Source organism: Podarcis erhardii, assembly GCF_964252035.2.
Source record: "Podarcis erhardii genome assembly, chromosome: 10".
NCBI classification, from domain to species: domain Eukaryota; kingdom Metazoa; phylum Chordata; class Lepidosauria; order Squamata; family Lacertidae; genus Podarcis; species Podarcis erhardii.
The window spans coordinates 4,239,283-4,263,144 of record NC_138500.1 but is presented as its reverse complement, the minus strand read 5'-3'; the positions used below and the strand labels follow the sequence as shown (position 1 = coordinate 4,263,144).

The 23,862-nt window shown below is 48.4% G+C and overlaps 1 protein-coding gene across 1 annotated transcript; it reads right to left on the bottom strand.

Moving 5' to 3' along the window:
- LOC309351997 (C-type lectin BpLec-like) lies at nt 1-19,364 on the bottom strand. The gene is made up of 5 exons (XM_081880248.1): nt 19,264-19,364; nt 18,510-18,604; nt 17,530-17,679; nt 16,264-16,375; nt 1-233 (listed from the first exon to the last, which is right to left on the bottom strand). The coding sequence occupies exons 1-5, from the start codon at nt 19,328-19,330 to the stop codon at nt 145-147; spliced, it is 513 nt and encodes a 170-aa protein (XP_081736374.1). The 5' UTR covers nt 19,331-19,364; the 3' UTR covers nt 1-144.
- Nucleotides 19,365-23,862: the final 4,498 nt, after the last annotated feature.

Genomic DNA, 23,862 nt, shown 5'->3' with positions numbered 1-23,862 from the left:
AGACGGGGAGGAGACTTTCTTTATTGATTTCTCATGAATGTAGGAGCTGCTACAGAATTGGGGTGGGGTGTTGCAGTTGGGACAGAAGGTCTTGGGCCTCCATGGAAGGGCCTTATTCCCCGTTCTCCAAGGCACTCAGCTTGCCTAACCCATGTACGAAGACCCCGACCCCGGGATTTTACAGATGTAGTAGTTCTCTGCCTCGCAACTATTGTCGTCCCAGAACATGTATTCTAGAAAAACAGGGAAGGAGAAGCATTAGAAGTCACTGCCCCTCGTCACCTCCTCCCGGCTCATCCTTCTAAACTGGGAAACCAAAATGGATTAGTTGAAAGAGGGACTGTCCCGGGATCAGAGAAAGTAGAGTCAGAAGGGATCCCTAGGGACCCAGGTCCAACACTTGCAATGTTAGTTTTGATGTGCTTTGCTTTCTTCTTAGCAAGTAAGTAAATGTGGGCTTCTTGATCATGAACTTTTAAAAATCAGTTTGACGTTATAGTCCATGCCCACTTAATTTTGCGTATTGATCTAAGCTGAATTTCATATCATAGAATCATAGAGTTGGAAGAGACCACAAGGGCCATCGAGTCCAACCCCCTGCCAAGCAGGAAACACCATCAGAGCACTCCTGACATATGGTTGTCAAGCCTCTGCTTAAAGACCTCCAAAGAAGGAGACTCCACCACACTCCTTGGCAGCAAATTCCACTGTCGAACAGCTCTTACTGTCAGGAAGTTCTTCCTAATGTTTAGGTGGAATCTTCTTTCTTGTAGTTTGGAACCATTGCTCCGTGTCCGCTTCTCTGGAGCAGCAGAAAACAACCTTTCTCCCTCCTCTATGTGACATCCTTTTATATATTTGAACATGGCTATCATATCACCCCTTAACCTCCTCTTCTCCAGGCTAAACATGCACAGCTCCCTTAGCCGTTCCTCATAAGGCATCGTTTCCAGGCCTTTGACCATTTTGGTGCCCTCCTCTGGACACCTTCCAGTTTGTCAGTGTCCTTGTTGAACTGTGGTGCCCAGAACTGGACACAGTACTCCAGGTGAGGTCTGACCAGAGCAGAATACAGTGGCACTATTACTTCCCTTGATCTAGATGCTATACTCCTATTGATGCAGCCCAGAATTGCATTGGCTTTTTTAGCTGCCGCGTCACACTGTTGGCTCATGTCAAGTTTGTGGTCAACCAAGACTCCTAGATCCTTTTCACATGTACTGCTCTCAAGCCAGGTGTCACCCATCTTGTATTTGTGCCTCTCATTTTTTTTGCCCAAGTGCAATACTTTACATTTCTCCCTGTTAAAATTCATCTTGTTTGTTTTGGCCCAGTTCTCTAATCTATCAAGGTTGTTTTGAAGTGTGATCCTGTCCTCTGGGGTGTTAGCCACCCCTCCCAGTTTGTAACTGATCATTTTTTTGTGATATTATAATTATCTATTAAATTTGTATACCCACAGATATATTAGGTATATAGGTTAACCTGCCCACTTAACTGGGTGGGTTAAGATTTGAATGGATCTTCTTTAAAAATCGGGCATCTTTTAAAGAAAAAACAATGCACGCACAGTCTCATAAGCCTCCTAGTTGACAGTAATAGGGAGCAGGATTCAAACTGGTATACAAATTATGATACCACAGCTCTTTGCTGGTCACCCTGAATACCTTTTGCAGTACTCTGTTCCTGGCTGTGTCCTACACAGCTATGAATGTGAAAAGAAAATGCTCCTAGCTGTATATAAACTGAAATTTTGCATTTGAGTAGATTTGGGGATTGTGGAGTTAACTCATTAAACTTGGCCTATTCAGGGTTTGCGACCATGTAGACACTGCTTTTGGCTAAGAATTGCCACCCTCTAACTCAGGGGTCCTCAAACTACGGTCCGCAGGCCGGATGCGGCCCGCCAGGCTCGTAAATCCAGCCCGCAGGCCGCCCGCTCAGTCAGTCTCCGTGCGATGAGGTAAACCCGGCGCGGTGTTTCCCACAATGCACCGTGAAAGCAGGCTCGGTTCGGCCATGCCCCCTTTCCCTTCCCACTATCCCGTAATCCATTGCAGGGAGATGGGAGCTGTAGTGTCGGCGATGTTGTGCTCAAGGGTTAGATATCAACGAGGATAAGTTTGATCAAACGAAGTGTCGGCGATGTTGTGCTCAAGGGTTAGATATCAACGAGGATAAGTTTGATCAAACGAAGTGTCGGCGATGTTACGCACAAGAGTTAGAAACAGGTGACAAACGCTGGCACCCTGTCTAACTCTTGTGCGTAACATCGCTGACACTTCGTTTGATCAAACTTACCTTTGTTGATATCTACAGGAGCCTGGCTAAAGGTACTTTAAAGACTGAATCTTCCTTTTGGACACAATTGGAATGAGTTCTCTGTTTGTGAGTTCTGTAGTAGATCTTGTACCTAGCTTTCTCAATTTTTGGATTATTAATATAAGATTTGGAAGTAGAATGGTTTGGTAGTGTTTTGTGTGCTGCTTATGTGCTGCTTTCTTTATACTGGCCAGGTAAGGCCAGCAGCCCCGTGGAGAGACGTCCGCGTTCCTCTCGCTTCCGACTGTTGGGGGTCCTTCATTGAAGACCTCTCTCCCGCCAAGTGCTCTTCACTGGCTGCCTTGGAGCCTCTTATCTTTGTTTATGTAACCGTGCAAACCAAAGGCTGTGTCTAGTTGCAGTGGGACAGCTCGATCTCTCCAGTGAGAGTCTGCTTTGCCTTCAGCACTGAAGCTGGCATTCACTGTAGGCCGAACTGCGGTAGTTTGCTCCTTCCTGCATCCCTCCCCCTCCCCCCTCTCTCTCGTATTCAGTAGTGCTGTGTAGTTCTTGGAGAATGCTGTTAAGTGCATACTTGCCCATTTCAGCAGTGACCTTGAAAATCAGCGTACAGTGGTACCTCGGGTTAAGAACTTAATTCGTTCTGGAGGTCTGTTCTTAACCTAAAACTGTTCTTACCCTGAAGCACCACTTTAGCTAATGGGGCCTCCTGCTGCCGCTGCGCCGCTGGAGCACAATTTCTGTTCTCATCCTGCAGCAAAGTTCTTAACCCGAGGTACTATTTCTGGGTTAGCGGAGTCTGTATCCTGAAGCGTACTGATACGGCGGGGGGGGGGTACCTACCCTCACCCCTCCACTAGTCACCAGAGGGTCCGAGGCGATGACCTCGAGGGCACGCAGCCCTAGCGACCCCTCATCCTCCACACCGTTGCACAAGCACCACACTATACCTCTGGCCCCATAAGTGCAGTGTCTTCGCTCTATCTCTACCTATACGGGCGCAGGTGCGCCGACTTATAAAAAATATTGGGGGGGCCCAAGACCTCCAAACCGCTGCTGCTGGGGGAATGAAAGGGGCGAGCCCCGGGCTGCCCCGACCTTAAGTGAACCTGTGAGGGCCCGCCCTTTGCGGCAGCCGATTGGCTGCCGCCGTGGGCGGTGAATATTAATGAGCTAGGGGGAATCCCCGCTTCTCGCGGGGCTGACGCCAGCCCCGCGAGATTGTTGATGGGTCGAGAGCCCACAACCCCACCCCCTCTCTAGATCGGGAGTGGCTTTGTTTTAACTCATTACTGAATGTATTTTAAAAGGTAACTATCGTCAAACAAGGAAAATAAAAAATACCAACATAATTTTGTGATTTTACAAAGCATAATATAACTAATAATTTTCTTAAATTATTGGGGGGGCGGAGCCCCCCAAATGAATTTTTGAGGGGGCTCGGACCCCCTCAGGCCCCATGGAGTCGGCGCCTATGCAGGGCGGAATAAGCCCACCATCTTCCCTTAAGCCTCCCTCTCGCTCCATTCCTAAACGTGGATAGACCGTAGAAAGTTGAATCCTCCATTCGCTACAATGGCCGCGCTCTATCCAATCAGAACCATGCATTCGCCCTGCAGAAGCTAGCTCAGTGAGCTCCTGCACGCCTCATTTAACCTCTTGACAAGTTGCTGACGGCTCCCCGCTGCGAGAACAATGGAACCGAAACCAGCGACCTCGTAAAACTGTCAAACTCCGGCTACAATGTATCCATTTCGTTTCCTTTTGGATCTTCAATACACACTTGACCGACAAAGTACTGAAACTCTGGAAATTAATATAAAATCAACCATAACTCCGATTTCCTCCATCTTGGCGTCATTCAACTCAGTTCCCTCTGGACTCCATGATGCCATCCCACCTCCATAATCCCCAAAGCGGCATGTCACGTACTCAGGAAGACCCTAATCCTGTCCGATCGTTCTGCCAAACCCTTCCTCCGGGCAATGCCAGGTGGCAGGCGATGCATATCTGGACTATTGTTTTGCTATCACCGGTACTCGGAAAGTGTTTATCTATGCATATCTCTCACTCTGCATATTTCCCCCTCCCTTCCTAAAATGCTAATCCACGTAACCCCACCTTTCTGTGATATATTCATGATGTCATCCGCGAAACCCAACCTTCCCATAATGTATTCATGACGTTTCTTGCACTGTATTCTGGGACTTGGAGGGAGCTTTTAAAAGTTTATGTCGCCCCATTCTCGGGGTTCAATCTCGTCTTGAACCTGTTGCGCAATAAACCTTGGATCTCCGCAGCTTGCTCCTGTCTCCGGCTGAGCTCATTTTCTTCCGCTAGGACCCGCGGACTTAGTCCGACGAGCTGGGTGGCTGAGCAGCCTCGAACCCAGATTTCACCGTGACATTTGGCGCCCAACGTGGGGCGGAGCGGTTCTCCCGTGCTGCTGACCGGGGCCCCCGAAATCTTCAGCCGGCTCTGGGCCTTTTGCCTGGGGAAGATCCTTTTGGACCTCCGGCCATCTTCCGGGCGGTAATCGAACGCCCTAGGGCTCAGCCGGGGAGCAAAAGAGATCCAGCCGGCTTTTCATCGATCCCGGGATCATCGTAGAAGACACGTGAGTATAGGAAAAGAAAAATCCAGTGCACTGGTGGGAAGGGGGTGGAAGTCTCCTGGCAACTGAATTCTCTGCCCTCCTCTCTATCGGTCCTTCTTGCCTTTCTCTTGGTCCGGTTAGTGAGAGAGACCGTGGACCGCCGCTCGACCCGAAAGGGGGGTTCTGAGCTCTATCTCTTTCTCTAAAACCCCTCCAGCCAGCCGCACCAATTGGGAGTCCAAAAGTAAGACGGAGAGACCCGACTTGAAAAACAGCCGACTCTCCGCAACGGACGTCCCAGTTGAAAGCAAGGGGTTGGAGCTCTCTTTCCGAACTTCCGTAGCGCCCTAGCAAGGGGGCAGGAAGGGGTCTGGCTTTCTATCACCAATCCCAGCCGCACCGGTCGGTGCCACGTAACACGTGTATCGTGTGTGAGCCCGCTTCCGAAAGCAAGGGGGATTTTCCGTTCGAACTCTGTCCAGGGACCACCCGATCTGGCACTGCACGGCGTGGGCGTTCAGTAGGGCCCCCTTTCCTGAGATTGTGACGATAGGTAGGAGGTTGCCAGGAGGGATAGCCCATGAGGAATTGGGCGGGATCGGCAGAGTGGAAAGGAACCCCAGGATATTGAATAGGAAAAGGAATCGAGTGGGTGGAGCTCGTTAAATAGGAAATAAGAGAAGAAAAGGAAAGGAACCGAGTGGGTGAAGCTCGTTAAACTGTTAGGAAGTTGCCCAGTAACAAGAGATCTCTTCCCCCTTACCTCTTCTAAGAAATAAACCCCTGAACGAGTTGCATAAATCCTTACCGACCCTTCTCTTTCCCCCCCTTTTCTTTGTTCAGACACGCATGGAAAATATAAAATGTGTACCCAGGCTTCCAAGCACGAGCGGGCTCGCCCTGGGAGGAAGGCTTCTAGAAAGCCATCCGATTCCCAGAGGGACCCTGACTCCCCTCTTGAATTTGTCATCACTTATTGGAAGTCCATTCCTGGCCATAAATTATTGTCAAAGCAAAAACTAGAGGACCTCTGCACAGAGACCTGGCCCGCCAAAACGGCCTCTGCCAAGCCGGAATTACATTGGCCAACCGGAGGCTCGTTTAGCGAAAGCCGCCTGAAACATCTTAGAAAGTATCTGATGGAAGAAAGACCCCGTCAGTTGGAATATCTAGCCGCCTTTGAGACGGTCAGAGGACTGCTCCAAGCCTCGAAAGGAGCACCATCTTATCAGCTGCCCATATTAAATGCCACGAGGCAGCCTCTGCCCCCCGCTTACGAGGGATATCCTGGAGATGATTCGGTGGAACAAGCCCTGATCCCCTTTTATTATAGAGAGTCACCAACACCCGCACCTAATGACAACTCTGATAGTGATGAAGAAACAGGGGAAGAAGGGGCACGGGGGGGCTTGAGTCAGAGACTCACACGATTACGAGCTAGAGCACAAAAGAACTCCATCCCAGAATACCGTAATCCTGCTGAAAATCCTAACAGGAACACTGAGGAAACCCCGGAGACTTCTAGTCAAGCGGGATCTACAGCAGTTCAGATGCCCCTAAGGGCTTTGCCGATTCCGCCTCTCCGAGCCGATGGCCCCCCTCGAATGGTCTACACACATCAGCCCTTTTACACCGCTGACCTAGTAACCTGGTCAAATCAAATGCCCTCTCTAAGAGACGATCCAGATAAGTGTCATCGCCAGGTCAGCGCTATTTTTTCCACCCATAAACCTACGTGGCCAGATGTTCACGTTCTTTTGAACGCCCTCTTCAACGAAGCTGAAAAGGCGGACATTCTGGCCAAGGCGGGAGAGGCCATAGAACTCCCGGACTATCAGAGAGGACGTCCCGAAGGTCTAGAGGCCCTCTCAGCTCAATGCTTACGTGTAGAGCCAACTTGGGACTATAACACCACCAACGGAATCTGGTGCTTAAACTTGTTTAAAAAGGCAATTCTAGACGGCATAAAAGCTGCCGGACAGCGTACCGTCAACTGGACGAAGGTCCAAAAGGTATTGCAAGGATCAAATAAACACCCATCCGATTATTATACTAGGCTGGTCTCAGCAATCAAGACATGGGGAGGGTTAGACCCCGAAAACCCCCAGCATGAAGTCATCGTGAAAGGCTTCTTTAAAGATCAAGCCAATCCCGATATCAGGAAAGCTTTAAACCTCCAAATAGGATATGACGGGAAGAGCATTAGTGAAATCCTCTCCATTGCTAAATCGGTCTACAATTCTCGAGATGAGAGCAAGCGAAAGGAGACCAAGCCTGAAGTTGAACAAATTTTAGCATTGAGCATAGAACCTAGCTCCAACCGAGATAGAGGTTTTGTCCGCGGAAGAGGGGGCCGAGGAGGAGGACCCCCAACCCCTATAGACAGTGGGGACCCACTACCAGGGGATGTTATCATTGCCAGGAAGAGGGACATATAAAAAGGTTTTGTCCCTACCTAAATGCAACAACCTACAGAGGACAAGACTTTAAACCTTTCCCAGACGCAACTAGCTACCCTCCTTTCCCAGCGCATCCCAATATAACCCAGGGATATGCGAACCAACGACCTACAACCTACTCTCCACAAGTGCCTCCGAACACACTACCCCAAGGCCACCGACCCCAACCAGGTCCGCGGACTCAAATGCCCGCCATAAATCCACCTACTCACCCTTGGACCACCGCCACTGCTCCTCCCTTACACCCGCCAAATCAACCGCCCCCTGACGATCAGGAAACGTATTGACAACTAAAAGGGGATCCCGATCCAACCCAAACTGTTTGCCCGGTCCTGGCATTATCACCAAATGACCCTGTCTGTACCATCGAAATCGACGGCCACCCATATCAATGCCTGTTAGATACAGGAGCCACATACTCGACCCTAACCGACAGCCACCTAGAACCAGGCTCAGAAACCAGGAAGGTCATGGGACTGGATGGGATACCCCGCACCTGCCCACTCTCACAACCAGCTAAAGTCACGCTCGGACCCTTACTGGCGGAGCACACTTTCCTCCTAACTAGCAGCCCTGTGAACCTCCTTGGCAGAGATCTGCTCTGTAAACTCAACGCTACAATAAAGTGTTCCAGAGATGGCATCTACTTGCACATGCCAGAGGACTCTATCCCTGCATTCCAAGGTATGATACAGGAAGCAAAGTCAGAGCAGAAATTCCCCGAACTCCCTCCAGAACTAGAGAATGAATTAACCCCCCCCCATTATGGGGTACAGAGTCAACCTCCGTGGGACTCTTACTGTCAGCCACCCCAGTAAAGATTACTTACAGAAACGACCTACCCTTTCCTTGCACCAAACAATACCCCCTGCCGAAAGAGGCCATTGAAGGATTAACACCTATGATAGAAGACTTCCTCGAAAAGGGGATCCTAGTTCATTGTGCGTCTCCTTGCAATACCCCAGTACTCCCCGTAAAAAAAACCTTCAGCAGAAGGAGCCCCAGTCCACTATCGCTTTGTCCAAGACCTAAGACTCGTGAACCAATTCGTAATACCCCGACACCCGGTGGTAGGCAATCCAAACTCTCTTCTAAACACCATCCCGGCGGAGACAACATGGTATACCGCCACGGACCTTTGCTCCGCCTTCTTTAGTATACCTTTAGATCCCTCCAGCCAATTCCTTTTCGCATTCACCTGGGGACCCGGTCAATTGACCTGGACCAGGCTGCCCCACGGCTACGTGGAATCACCCGCAATCTTTTCTGCAATATTACACCAAGATCTGCAAGACATACACCTACCTGCAGGCTCCGCCCTCCTTCTTTACATAGACGATCTACTCTTATGCTCAGCTAGTGAAGAAGCCTGAAAATTAGACACCAAACACCTACTTTCCGAGCTAGCACGAAAGGGACATAAGGTGTCCCCTAAGAAGTTGCAATACTGCAAACAGGAAGTGAAATATCTCGGGCATATCCTAGGAGTGGGTACCCGCAGCTTAGCCACCGATAGAATTGAGGCTGTCACCAAAATTCCCCTCCCCAAGACAAAGCGGCAATTACGCGGCTTCCTCGGAATGGCCGGATTCAGCCGAGCCTGGATTGCGGGCTATAGCGAAATCACGAAACCTCTATCCACCATGACTCGCCAAGACCACACGGATACACTGGTGTGGGAGGAAGAAGCCTATAAATCTTTTGAACGTCTAAAACGGGAATTGAGATCTGCCCCTGCCCTAGGTCTACCAGACTACCGGATTCCCTTTAACTTGTTCATACATGAGCAAATGGGGGTTGCCTCGGGTGTCTTGACTCAAACCTTCCGAGATCAAGAAAGGCCAGTAGCCTATTATAGCCTACAGTTAGACAATACTGCAAAGGGAGCCGTAAGTTGCCTCAGGGCTATTGCCGCCGCTGCAATCCTCCTTGAAAAGGCCCAAGAAACCGTGCTGGGACATGAGATTACCATCCATGTTCCCCACTCTGTCTCTACTCTCCTAACTCTCAGAGGCTGTCACCATTTCTCAAATTCCCGCTTAAACCGCTATGAAGCCCTTCTACTAACCCCTTCTAACGTCACCATCAAACGCGTCAATTCCCTCAACCCAGCTACCTTATTACCCCTTCCCGACGATGGCACCCCACACCATGACTGCGCCACAATAGTCCGCCAAGCTGAGAAACCCCGTGAGGATCTAGATCACCTTCCCTTTGAAAACCCGGACTTAATACTTTATACTGATGGCAGCTCAAAGGTTATCAATGGGGAAAGAAAGACCGGATATGCTGTCGTCTCCGATTTTGAAGTCCTAGAATCCAATCCAATTAACCTGCAATACAGCGCTCAAGCTGCAGAATTAATTGCACTCATACGCGCTTGTGAGATTAGTGAAGGAAAAAGAATCACCATTTATACAGACAGCAAATATTGCTTCGGACTAGTCCACACAACCGGTCAAATATGGCTCCAAAGAGGTTTTTTGACTGCTGCCGGCTCCCAAATTTCACATGCCGCCCTGGTGGAGAGACTGCTAACAGCCATCCACTTGCCCGCTGCGATAGCCGTCGTCCACTGTAAAGCTCACACCAAGGGAAGGGACCCAGTCTCAAAGGGCAACCGACGAGCCGATAAAGCAGCCCAGATAGCCGCGCTTCGCCCCCCCCCAACAATGAATCAGAGTTCCAAGCCTTACAGTTCCCTGCAGATATAGACCCTACCCAAATATACGAATCAGCCTTAGACGAAGAAAAATCCACATGGAAATCTATAGGCGCTACCGAACAAAGTGGTATGTGGATCCTCCCCGATGGCAGAGCTGTCCTTCCAAAAGCCTGGACTCCAAAATTGGTGAGGATCCTTCACCAACAAACACACTGGGGAAAGGGGAGGTTAATAGAACACATCAAGAGGTCCTGGTATGCCCCTGGGATAGCAGCCGCGGCTACGGCAGCCTACTGCACCATCTGTAATAACTTCAACCCCAAGCGTGAGCCCAGAAGACCACCAGGGGCCAGGCCGTGGGCTTTCGTCCCCTTTGAGAGCTTACAATTGGACTTCATCGATCTGCCTCAATGTCAAGGCTTCAGGCACGCTCTGATCATAGTTGACCAATTTTCTTCATGGGTGGAAGGATTTCCCTGTCGGAAAGCCACCGCCACAGTAGTTGCTAGAGCCCTCCTACAAGACGTCATTCCCCGATTTGGGGTACCCCGCCGATTAGACAGCGATAGGGGAACCCACTTCACCGCAGATGTAGTACAAATTGTAGCCAAAGCTCTCCAGATAAAATGGGACCTCCATACTCCATACCACCCACAATCTTCCGGCCAAGTAGAGCGCATGAACCAGGAAATAAAGATACAGCTAGGAAAGCTTTGCAAGCTCACTGGGTTAAAATGGGTGAATGCACTCCCACTGGTCCTCCATAACATACGCAGCGCTCCAACTGGACCTTTGAAGCTCTCCCCATTCGAACTCATATTTGGGAGACCTCCTCCCGTTTATAACACCTTATTTCCCCTCTCAGAACTAGAGGTGGGGGAAGCAGAACTCACTAACTATATTATTCAGCTCCAGACACAGCTCCGGCGTCTCCACCAATACGCGGCCATCGAAGGACAGAACCTGCCCATTGACGTCCAAGCCCACTCCTTCCAACCAGGTGACTGGGTCCTCGTCAAGGTCTACCAGAAACAACCTCTCCAACCTTCCTGGGAAGGCCCTTACCAAGTACTCCTGACTTCACCAACCGCTGTGAAAGTAGGAGAGAAAAGCGCCTGGCCAAGAAAGTAGGAGAGAAAAGCGCCACACGAGGTGCAAAACATCACCTCCACCCCAGGAGACGCAAGAGAGTCTTGGAGAGGATTACACCTTTGAAACACCACCTCCCGCGCCAGCCTCCTACATCGACGACGACGAGGAACAGACCGGACCAGATCGGGGCCAGAGTCGGGCTCAACAGACCGGACCAGATCGGGGCCAGAGTCGGGCTCAACAGACCGGACCAGATCGGGGCCAGAGTCGGGCTCAACAGACCGGACCAGATCGGGACCAGAGTCGGGCTCAACAGACCGGACCAGATCGGGGCCAGGGTCGGGCCCAACAGACCGGACCAGACACCGCAACGCCCAACTGGACTTCCGAACTCATCCCAGACACCGACGCCATCAAGCTACGCTTTAAACGAGTTTGACAGCTCGTTTGACAGCTCATCTGACAGCCGAGTTTGACAGCTCGTTTGACAGCTCATCTGACAGCCGAGTTTGACAGCCGAGTTTGACAGCCCATCTGACAGCCGAGTTTGGCAGCCCGTTTGACAGCTCATCTGACAGCCCATTTGACAGCCCGTTTGACAGCTCATCTGACAGCCCATCTGACAGCCCGGTTTGACAGCTCATTTGACAGCTCATCTGGCAGCCCAGTTTGACAGTCCGTTTGACAGCTCATCTGACAGCCCGGTTTGGCAGCTCGTTTGACAGCTCATTTGACAGCTCACTAGATAGCTCGGTTGGCAGCCTGTCCTGACAGCTCCGCAGGTTACCTCCTCCCCCCCGCCCTCTCTCAGCCGCAGACTGTGGAATCATGAACTTGATCCTCACCTCCCTCATCTTCATCGTCTTGACCGGAGCCCCTACTTCCTCGTCCGACCATTGTGCAGGATTACAAACGGACTACCACTTCCTAGACTACCACAAGGTCGAGACCGGGGGGAAGTCCAACCCGGACCGAATGGGGGATTTCGATTTCTGCCTTCCAGAGTCCCGGACTTTACTGCGCCACTCACTTGTACCCCGACTCACAGATAACGAATATTGGGAGCATTTCATGCGAGACAAAGACCTACACCGCATCGGGTCAGCGGCCCTCACACTCGATCGTTCTTTCTACCGGCTGAAATGCTATAATGGGACCTACCTTCTTTACAGTAACGGGGAAGTCTTACGGAACCCAAATTGGACTGAGATCAAGGTAGGAGGGGCCTCACATGTGTACACGGACTTGAATCACCCCTCCGAGAACTTGATCTTTGGGTTCCAGTGCCTCCTCATGTCCCCGGAGCCCCGGAAGCCTCAACTCCAGGGACTCTGTCTGAGGCAGTTCTGCTGCCTATGGAGCCTTGGGGTCACTCATGACTGGAAGGGGGCCGAGTACCTAGAAGGCTGGCACCACCCCGTGCACCCCTCACACTCCCCCACATGGGACAATGTTGGACCTCTGAGGTGTGGGGGCATAGCCAAGGACAGGCGACTCCTCAACACCACCAACCCACTTCACCCACTTGGCACTGCACCTCGACAACTCGGCACTAACCCTGCCCTCCCAGGGGAAGATCTTCTCTCTTCCTGGGAACAGAACTCTTATATTAAACTCCTCAGCCAGGTGGCAAAGGAGGCACCCTACCCAGACTGTTGGATTTGCGCTCACGCACCCAGCCACCTTCAACAGAGCCTTCCCCTTGTCCCAGTGCCCGTGACATTGGAGCAGTTCCGTTCTGGAGATGTTACTTCCTGGAACCTAACCGCACTAAACCTAACACACCAATACCTGTACCTCACCGGTCCCACGAAAGGACCCCTCTGCCGCCGCTTCACCGGAGAAGGGACCTTCATAGGATCCAGCACCTGCAACACTGATCTGGAGATCTTACCCACCGGCCAAGTTACAGTCACCGACATAACGAACTCCCAGACCTTTCCAAACCTCGCTATGGCCTGGGCTACTGTAGTTGGCCACACCCCCCCCAGTGGAAACCACAACCTACGGACTCTATGTTACTGCAAGCCTTTGCCTCCGGAAGAATTGAATCATACCTAAGCGGCTTATTCTGGGTATGCGGACACTGCACATACACCTGGATAAGCCCACACATGTCTGGATCCTGTTTCGTCGGCTACATTGTCCCCGGAATTAGGGTGGTCGAACATCTGCCCCCCCGGGAGACAAAGGAATAAGAGAGAACAGAAGGAGTTGTCAGATCTGTCTGATGTTGCAGCGAATGGAGAGAGCCCTTTTCCCCGCTTATGGGGCAGGATCTAATCATGTGGACATCCTTCGACTCACTGACATCCTTCTCAAATTTATGCAAGAAGCCACCCAGATCACAGATTCCCTGATGTCGGAACTGTCTGAGGTGAGGCAGCTGAGTTTACAGACCAGGATTGCGACGGACTTTTTACTGTCCAGCCAAGGAGGAACTTGTGCCTTAATAGGCACAGAGTGCTGCACATATGTGACGGATCAATCCTTGAATATCACTGGACATCTGAATAATATCCATGAGCTGGCAGGAAGACTAAACGACATACAACATGAAGGGCTGTCTGATGTGGACTTGTGGGGTTGGTTGCCCAAGCTAGGATGGCTCCGACAATTGGTCAAGGTTATATTTTTTATTATCCTTATTGTTATTCTTTGTATTTTAGTTTTCTGCTGTGCTATACACTGCGTAACCCTTGCTGCTCTCTCCTTCACTGTCCTGCTCAACCTGCCCCTCTTTCCCTCCGAGCCTACTCCCGCTCACGCAGCACCCCTGTCTTCCCTGAATATGTACAGATGAGACACTTGGGGGAAGGAGAATATGAAATCACAGGGGTATAGGGTGTGGAGAAAGGATTTGCAAGTTCTTACAGAACTTTGATGCAAATCTATCTCCGAATGGGGGACTGATACGGCAGGGGGGGTACCTATCCTCACCCCTCCACTAGTCACCAGAGGGTCCGAGGCGATGACCTCGAGGGCACTCAGTCCTAGCGACCCCTCATCCCCCACACCGTTGCACAAGCACCACACTATACCCCTGGCCCCATAAGTGCAGTGTCTTCTCTACCTATACGGGCGGAATAAGCCCACCATCTTCCCTTAAGCCTCCCTCTCGCTCCATTCCTAAACGTGGATAGACCGTAGAAAGTTGAATCCTCCATTCGCTACAATGGCCGCGCTCTATCCAATCAGAACCATGCATTCGCCCTGCAGAAGCTAGCTCAGCGAGCTCCTGCACGCCTCATTTAACCTCTTGACAAGTTGCTGACGGCTCCCCGCTGCGAGAACAATGGAACCGAAACCAGCGACCTCGTAAAACTGTCAAACTCCGGCTACAATGTATCCATTTCGTTTCCTTTCAGATCTTCAATACACACTTGACCGACAAAGTACTGAAACTCTGGAAATTAATATAAAATCAACCATAACTCCGATTTCCTCCATCTTGGCGTCATTCAACTCAGTTCCCTCTGGACTCCATGATGCCACCCCCACCTCCATAATCCCCAAAGCGGCATGTCACGTACTCAGGAAGACCCTAATCCTGTCCGATCGTTCTGCCAAACCCTTCCTCCGGGCAATGCCAGGTGGCAGGCGATGCATATCTGGACTATTGTTTTGCTATCACCGGTACTCGGAAAGTGTTTATCTATGCATATCTCTCACTCTGCATATTTCCCCCTCCCTTCCTAAAATGCTAATCCACGTAACCCCACCTTTCTGTGATATATTCATGATGTCATCCGCGAAACCCAACCTTCCCATAATGTATTCATGACGTTTCTTGCACTGTATTCTGGGACTTGGAGGGAACTTTTAAAAGTTTATGTCGCCCCATTCTCGGGGTTCAATCTCGTCTTGAACCTGTTGCGCGATAAACTTGGATCTTCTGCAGCTTGCTCCTGTCTCCGGCTGAGCTCATTTTCTTCCGCTAGGACCCGCGGACTTAGTCCGACGAGCTGGGTGGCTGAGCAGCCTCGCACCCGGATTTCACCGTGACAGTATGTAACCTGAAGCGTATGTAACCTGAGGTACCACTGTATAAAAGTTCAAATTGGTCGTACTTGGCACAGATCCTCTCTGATGAACACTTGCTACAACTAGCAGTGACAAATATGGAACCGGATATTGACCATCTCCTTAGCCAAAAGCAGGCCCATACTTCCCATTGAAATACTTATAAATTTATGTTTATTAAAATTGTTCTCCATTTTAAATTTTGTGTTGTTTTTCCTGTTTTTGTGTGCACTAGAAATAAAATAAGTGCACTGTGCATAGGAATTCGTTCATTCCCCCCCCCCCCCAAAAAAATATAGTCTGGCCCCTAACAGTGTCTGGGGGACAGTGAACCAGCCCCTGTTTAAAAAGTTTGAGGACCCCTGCTCTAACTTGTGAGTCGCAAGTCATGCGGCCACAGACAGTATCTGGTCAGTGACTTGACCCAGTGGGTCCCTTCCAACTCTACAATTCTATGACTTGCTGCTTCTATGCTAGTTACGCAGAACTTTTCATTTTTCTTTTAGGAAACTTTTATCTTCATTTCATACAAACCTCACGGTCCCCCTTTAAACACTACTCTGAGTTGTTTGGGAGGAATTCTAAGGCTGTTTTGGAGAAAGACAGCCCAGGTCTGGTGGGGAGCATAAATAAATTTCACCCAGTGACAGGAGAAAGGTTGAAGATTCCCCACCCCTCAGAGGACAATATACAGTACTGCTGTTTTGTGGTGAGGGCTCCAGGAGACAGAAGGAAGCAGAGTAGGACCACCTATGATATCTGTGGAGAACCAGAAATCTGCAGACCAGATTTGGCCTACTAGGTTTCCCATTTAGCCTACAGGGTCATGTTGGCCAAACCATGTCCACCTCTCCTACCCCTGGTATCATGTACCATGTCAGGTGAGGAGCATGTAAAGATGTCTAACCCTGTCAAAAGTTGGCCCATAGAAGTGAGGGGGTGAGGTGACCATCCCAAGAACCAGCCTGGTCAATCTGCCACAAAATGTCCCACGAGGTGGACACAATTCTTGGGTTCACATTGTTGACTCTGTTTTCTTTCTTTCTTAGCAGGCAAAACATGAATAACTTGTTATCAGAAGCATGGAAACAAGGTTCAAGGAAGCCCTCCCATAGAACTTAAGATCCTGGAACCCTCTTCCTCACCTGCGCCGTACATCTCGATGCAGAATTCTTCTTTGAGAGAGTAGGAAGGCTGTCCAGGACCCCAGGGCATATAGCTGACCACAGCGCTATCGGTCCATTTCCACACTATAATCTGTGGAGAAAACCAAAAGAGACAGGTTCTCAGCTAAAGAAGAACCAGGGCCCTTTGATGTCCTCCCTAATTCTCAAGCAGAAATAAAACATTCATTTTTTAAAATAGATTTTCATTAAGATTTTAAAGGTTACAAAAAGAACAATAAGAACAATAGAAAAAATGTGACAAAAATCTTCACAAAGAAGAAAAAAAGAAAAAAGACAAAAAAGAAAAAAAGATACAGGCAATAAAAAAGAACAAATCAAACCTTTACATAACTTATCTTTCATTTGCTTGTTTCCTTGACCTCCTCACACCTCCCTTTTTTGTATTCTAGTTCAATTAGATATATCAGCAAATCCTTCCCAACTTTGTTTTTATCCTAATAATTTATCTTAATATACTATAATTTTACATTCTCTTCTTTCACCAATTCATTTTTACTTAATCCTTTATATCATTTCTGCTTAAACCACATAACTTTATTCCAACATCCTTCTAACATTCCTTTGACACCAATTGGATCTAACAGTTCTGTTTCCAATTTTGATTTTTCCACCCAGAAATAAAACATTCAGACGCTGAGGACCCCTGTCCTGTCATGGCCAACTCTGGGGTTGCGCCGCTCATCTCGCTTTATTGGCCGAGGGAGCCGGCATACAGCTTCCGGGTCATGTGGCCAGCAGGACTAAGCCGCTTCTGGCGAACCAGAGCAGTGCACAGAAACGCCGTTTACCTTCCTGCCGGAGCGGTACCTATTTATCTACTTGCACTTTGACGTGCTTTCGAACTGCTAGGTTGGCAGGAGCAAGGACTGAGCAACGGGAGCTCACCCCGTTGCGGGGGTTCGAACCACCGACCTTCTGATCGGCAAGTCCTAGGCTCTGTGGTTTAACCCACAGTGCCACCTGCGTCCCATAAATAATGGGATAGGATGTCCCTAATATCGCAGGAGAAATGTTGGAAGGTATATGCCAGTTAGCGAGTGCATGACAACCTTAAGTCCAGTGTGTATTAGCTGAACAAGCCTTAGGAACTTTTTTGTTTTAAAGGTTGATGCAGCAGCCGTGGAATTCAGAGATCTCGTCTTCTGGACTGCTCCTCTGTGTGCTTGCAGGCTGATGATTCCAGCCAGAGACGAATGAAAAGCAGAGGCTGCCCCCTTTACTTACCCTTCCACCGCGTTTGACTCTGAACAACCCAATCCAGATGTGGTATCCAGGGACTTTGCTTTGTTTTATAGCACTGGCTATATACCTGTGCTCTTCCTCGCTAAGGATGGAGACCAAGTGGCTGTCAGTCCCAAACCTTTGGCAGTCTGCCTGGGAGAGAAAAGAATAAGGGGTTTTACCCTGGAGGTGAGGGCAAGCTGCCTGGTTGCTTCGAGCGGCTCTTGTAAGATTTCCCATGCAGGATTGTGCAAGGACCACAGCACAGCTATAAGCTTTTTGTGTAAATCACCATGACCTCATAACCATGGATGGATCTGCAGTACCAGGTGGCAGGGATATACTAAGCAGTGTGATCAATACAGTGATTGGTTCTGCTACTCTCAAAGATGGCATCTGAGGCCAGAAAGAGAGATCCGAGGTGGGGAATAAATGGAGGGCAGGTGTACTTAGAATCCTTTCCCTGGTTCAACAGGTGCTCTTTGTGTGCTTACTAGGTGGAGGTGAAACTGTCCGTTTTGATTTTCCCCAATTTCTCATTTTTCCAACATTAAGTTTAGCGCCACCAGATTTCCACATCCCTTTGATTGGTTAATTAAGGAAGAAGTCCCCGTGGAAATTGTTTGAATTCTCCTTTTTTATTCCTCCTTTCTCCATTTTGATTCCCCCAGTTTCTCCTTTTTGCAACCCCACATTTCTACATCAGTTTGGGGTGGTGGTGGTGGTTGTTGTTGTTTTTTTAATCCTCATGAAAATTCACCAGCACTTTATTGCAAGTTTCCTCTAAGAAACACATTTTTTTTTTGCAAGTGTTTCCCCCTAATATATTGTATTTTTGCACACCACCAAGCAGGTCTTATGCACCAACAGGGAAGGGAGATTACTAGTGAAGTTCTGCATGGGTGTGCCTGTCTGTCTCTCTGACACCAAACATGGTGTCTTGAGGAATTTTCAACACAGGGCTTCCGAGAATCTCTCATTACCTCTGCATCATTCCAGTTCCGCATCACTTTTCTTAATAAATAACAATGTCCCTCAAACCTGGACCAATTCTGAGGGCAGCCTGATGCTTCTGTGCCTGCCAGAGAAGAGGGAAAACATTATAAAGGTCAGTTTGGGGAGGAGATCTCTACGAGACGAATCCACAATCCAGATTATTAGCAGGAGGGGGGGGGGTTCACCCAGGACTGAGGGTTGAAACTGGAAATTCCGGCTGACAAAGAGCCTTGGTTGGCAAAATATTGCTCAAAAAAAGATATGCTAATATGCCTAAATTTAAATGTGAAGTACTGATGGAAGAAAAATTAGTAAGGAAAGATAATAAGAATATATAGATGACTTGAGAAGGCTGTAGAATGCAAAGATTATTGTAAATTGTATAATGTGGAGGACATTGAGTGGGGGCGGAGGGAAGTGGGAGGAAGGAGAAAAGAATAATATGGTGGATTGAGGAAATATAAATGTAAATGTATGGGGAGATGGGGAGGAAATGGTGCTGGCTTTGGTACATTTGTATTGTAATGTAATAGGTGAAAACCAATCAATAAGGAAGGAAGGAAGGAAGGAAGGAAGGAAGGAAGGAAGGAAGGGAGCCTTGGTGCCCCTGTTTCGTCCTCTGCTTCATGTTTCAAATCTATATTACTAGGATTTGCCTCATGAGCCATGCCTTTTCTCCTAAGGATTGCTATCTGCTTGGCTTCTCCCAGTCCAGGTTTGTGGAGCCAAGTTGGGATGTACCTTGTAGAAAGGAGCAGGCAATCAGGAAGCCCCAAATGGAGAGGTGGAAGAAAGTGATGCGTCCCATTGGCACCTGAGGAGAGAGAAGAAAAGAAGAGACTCCTGAGATCTGTGAAATGGGATCGTGCAATTTATAGTATCCTCTAGAACTGTCATCTATTGTTAGAAAGGTTGCTCAGTCCCTGCTCCTGCCAACCTAGCAGTTCAAAAGCATGCAGTGCAAGTAGATAAATAGGTACCACTCTGGCGGGAAGGTAAATGGCGTTTCCATGCACTGGTCTGGTTCACCAGAAGTGGCTTAGTCCTGTTGGCCACACGATCTGGAAGCTGTACGCCAGCTCCCTCGGCCAGTAAAGTGAGATGAGCGCCGCAACCCCAGAGTCAGCCACAACTGGACCTAATAGTCAGGGGTCCCTTTACTAGATCTGTCATCTATTGATAGAAAGGTTACGGGTGGCCGGCCAAAAGAAGAAGTCACCTAATGGAGTTAATGGACAACAGGTCTTTAGCAGACGAAAGGCAGTCCTTGTTCGCACAACTCATGATGAAAACCCCCTACTTCAAACATAAGGAAGGCTACTAACTGAGGAGCAGCTCCCCAGCTGTGAGAGATGGGATGGCAGCTGTTGGGAAGACCACCTGCTTATTATTAAGGCATGGAGAAAGTGGAGGGGGACAGGTTTTTTCTCATCACATTGGAAGTCATGGGCATTAAACGGACCTGAATGTTGGAAGATTCAGGACAGATTCAAGCAGTTCATCACTAAACTATGGAACTCACTCCTCCAACAGGATTAGACAAATTCACAGAGGCCAAGGCTTTCGATGGCTATTTACTCTGATGTTCTACCTCGCCTGTCCAACGCCACAATATGGCACTAAATACCAGTTGCCAGAAACCGCAGGTGGGGATGTGCTGAATAAATTTGGTTTAGAATTTATTGGAATCCACTACTCTTGCTTAGAAAAAAGAAGAAGAGTTTGGATGTGATATCCCGCTTTATCACTACCCTTCAGGAGTCTCAAAGCGGCTAACATTCTCCTTTCCCTTCCTCCCCCACAACAAACACCCTGTGAGGTGAGTGGGGCTGAGAGACTTCAGAGAAGTGTGACTGGCCCAAGGTCACCCAGCAGCTGCATGTGGAGGAGCAAGGAAGCGAACCCAGTTCACCAGATTACGAGTCCACCGCTCTTAACCACTACACCACACTGGCTCTCAAGGGACTGTCTACACCAGGGGCACCCAAACTATTTTTCAAAGAGGGCCAGATTTGATGAAGTGAACATGTGTGAGGGCCGACCAAAGTTGTTGAGCTTTTTTACATTTTTTAAAAGGGTTTTACTACAGGACATATACTGCCACGGGGGCGAGATTAAGCCTCTGAAATGGGCTTTGGACATGACTGGTCTGCAACAACATGCTGCTGGAGGATGTGAGAAGGAAAATGCTTTTTTGAAACACATGTGGGCATTAAATGAACTGAATGTTGGAAGGTTCAGGACAGGGAAAACTTCATTAAACTATGGAACTCTCTCTCCCCTGCAAATTTGTGGAGGAGATTGTGCATTTTGTGGTTTTATATTCTGATTTTAGTCTGTGAGCCACCCCGAGACCTGCGAGTATAGGGTGGTATATAAAAATTAAAATAAAAAAAGAAGGCTTTCAGTGGCTACTAACCCTGATGACTGAACTGCAGAAGGGGCAAGAAAATTCTTATGATTGCTTCTGTTGGTCCTATGCCCTGATGAAGGAGCTGCCAATTTGTTTGCCATTTACTGTATTTGCTTTTGTGAATTTTTTTCAGTTGTGTGCACTATTAGAAAAAGGCACATTTCTTTTCTCATCATTTTATTTTGCTGCTCCTCGCTCTGGGACTGAATGTATTCAGTGAAAACACACACACACACACACACACACACACACACACACACACACGTGTATGGATATATACTGTCAAACCTCGGGTACAGAGGCTTCAGGTTGCATTTTTTCAGGTTATAGACCCACCAAAACTCAGAAGTACCAGAATGGGTTACTTCTGGGTTTCGGGGGTTGCAAATACACAGAAGTGCTAAATTGTGCTTTGCACATGCGCAGGAGCACCAAATCGCAACCCGCGTGTGCACGTGTACGGGTTGCGAACACTGCAGGTTGCGAATGTGCATCTCGCATGGATCATGTTCACAACCTGAGCGTCCACTGTACTGCCCTTCGTTCACAGATCTAACAATGGTTCACAACAACAAATGATGATATAAAAAGCACAAAGTACATAGTAAAAATAAGAACAAAAACAAACCATTAAACGCCCCCCTCTCCGCCAGAATACATTTAAACGGCCCAGGAGTGTAGATTAGATTGCTACTTGGCCCATGAAGATTTGGCCATCCATATTTCTGGGTGGTTAGTGAAGTTCCACAGCTGAGGCACCACAACCGAAAAGGCCCTGCCCTGGGTCACCACATAGTGAGCTAGGTTTGCTAGTGGGACAATGACACCCCTACTGGGCAGGCTGATATGGCAGGAGATGCAAATAGCTGCCATAGCCATTACATTCAGGGCCGTCTTAACCATAGATAGCAGGGGTGCAGGGCACCTGGGCGCTGGTCTCTCAGGGGCGCCAGGCCAAGAGTCTGGGGCCCGAGAGTTGAGTCTGGGCAAGAGCCCGCCCGTCGGTCGAAGCGCTGTGGCAGGATCTTCTGCTGCTCTGCACCATGAGTTTGGGGGCGACCGAGCCAGAGAGACGCTGAGGTGGCCAGCCAACTCCGTCCTCCTGAACGCCTGGGACTGGGCAACCTGGGGGCAGCAGTGCCAGGCAGATCTTTGCACCCCAGCGCATATGCTTAAGACAGCCCTGATTACATTATAGCATGTGTTATATGTACGTAACTGATATCAAGGCTTCTTATAAATGTCACACAGCCCATCATTCTCTCAGCACAAAACCCACGTTAATTTTCAGCACTACGTTGCGCAAAACGAGGAGCCAGTTTGAAGAATTGCGAAATTGCAAAATAAAAACACAACAAGATAAATTTCTCTAGCACAAGCAACGCTTGGGTGAGGGGCTACTTATATTTCCACAAGTGATGTCACCTTCAGCGTCTCACTCCTGTGAGAATGGATGGAAATATCTATTGCAAAAATATATGGCAATTACAAATTTATTTATTTTTAAAAATATATATATTTAAAAGTAAGCATGAGATCACATTATGAAGAATTGTCTTCCCCCCTCTAATTTCCGTTAGCCACCGCAAATCAAAAGAGCTTCTTTTTCAGAGAGAACCAGACTCTACAGACAACAAGGACATAGGGACATCACCTTCATCATCTGCTGAGGGGCTTTCTAAAGGTATCTGTGTGGGTGTTGGCCCTTCCTATGAAAGTTACTCACCTGGTGGCCCATTAGGCTGTATTGTCCAGAGAGAGGGGAAGGCTTGTCTAAAGGATATGATATAGTCCTGAATCTTTCATAAATGAGCACGCAGGGAGCCGTAAGTGCATGTGGCCCCGTCATCAGGAAGAACTACTGAACCCAAAAGCACATCTTGGCCATTTGGGAGTTCCATGGCTGTGCAGTGATCCATACAGAAACTTGGGAGAAGAATGACCAGAAAATATTCAGCTTCGAGGAAGGATCTGATAAACCGTGTGCTCAAAATACACCCCTTGCCACTTCTGCAAACATCTTAACATACCCTCCAACATTTCTCCGATAATAATAGGGATATTCTTTAGGGACATCAGGAAGTTTCTTCTGCGTTTGATCTCGCTAAACACCTACGCACTAGGCACACACCTACATTGATCGCCTTGAGCCAATTGCAACCTATCTGCCTAACCTCCCTTGCCAAATTGTTGTAAAAAGAAAAAAATTCAAGGGAAGGGATCTTGTGCAATGCCTTCCACAGATAAATGGAATTAAAGAAAAGTTCAGCTGTAATCTGCCTGAAGCACCTGTCAGGGGAAAAGGCAGAATTAATTTTAAGATGTATTTTAATTAATTGATGTATGTTTTTATGCAATTTGTGTTGTTTTTATGATGTTAGCTGCTCTGAGCCCGGCCTTGGCCGGGGAGGGCAGGCTACAAATTTATTATTATTACAACAATGAAAATGCTCAGGAACATATCAAAGAGCAAATCCTATTGAACTCACTCAGACTTGCTTCTGAGTAAGAATGCTCAGAATTGCAGTGTAAGGCTAACCAGTATTTACCCAGTTACCTGGGAGTACGCTCCATTGAATATAGTGGGACTTCTGAGTTGATAGTATAAGGCTCCCTGTACAATTGTCCCTGCATTTTTGCTAAGAAATGTCTGGCTGTGGAAGCATTGCAATATAAGAATTTAAAATGGATTGCTTACATTTCCCTTCAGAATTATAAGAAGGGCTTTTTATGACAGCTTCAGTACGTCCTTCATTTGGTGGAGGTATTTTCTTTTCAGTAGAAATGGGACTCTGTTTTTGCACCCACACACCACTTTGTTTCTGTTGATCTTTTTCCAGCTCTGATTTTATGTTCTCCACATTGCCACGTCAGTCTGCATTATTTTTAAGTCCTCGTGAAAATTTGTTGATATTTTGGTGCGAATT

Bases quoted from the DNA above. Each gene is read 5' to 3' on its own strand.
- LOC309351997 (XM_081880248.1), bottom strand. From the start codon at position 19,330: ATGGGACGCATCACTTTCTTCCACCTCTCCATTTGGGGCTTCCTGATT. The intron at 18,605-19,263 runs GTACATCCCAAC...CTTCTCTGGCAG, and splicing joins TGCCTGCTCCTTTCTACAAG to GCACAGAAGCATCAGGCTGC. The intron at 17,680-18,509 runs GTAATGAGAGAT...TTTCTCTCCCAG, and splicing joins GGAACTGGAATGATGCAGAG to GCAGACTGCCAAAGGTTTGG.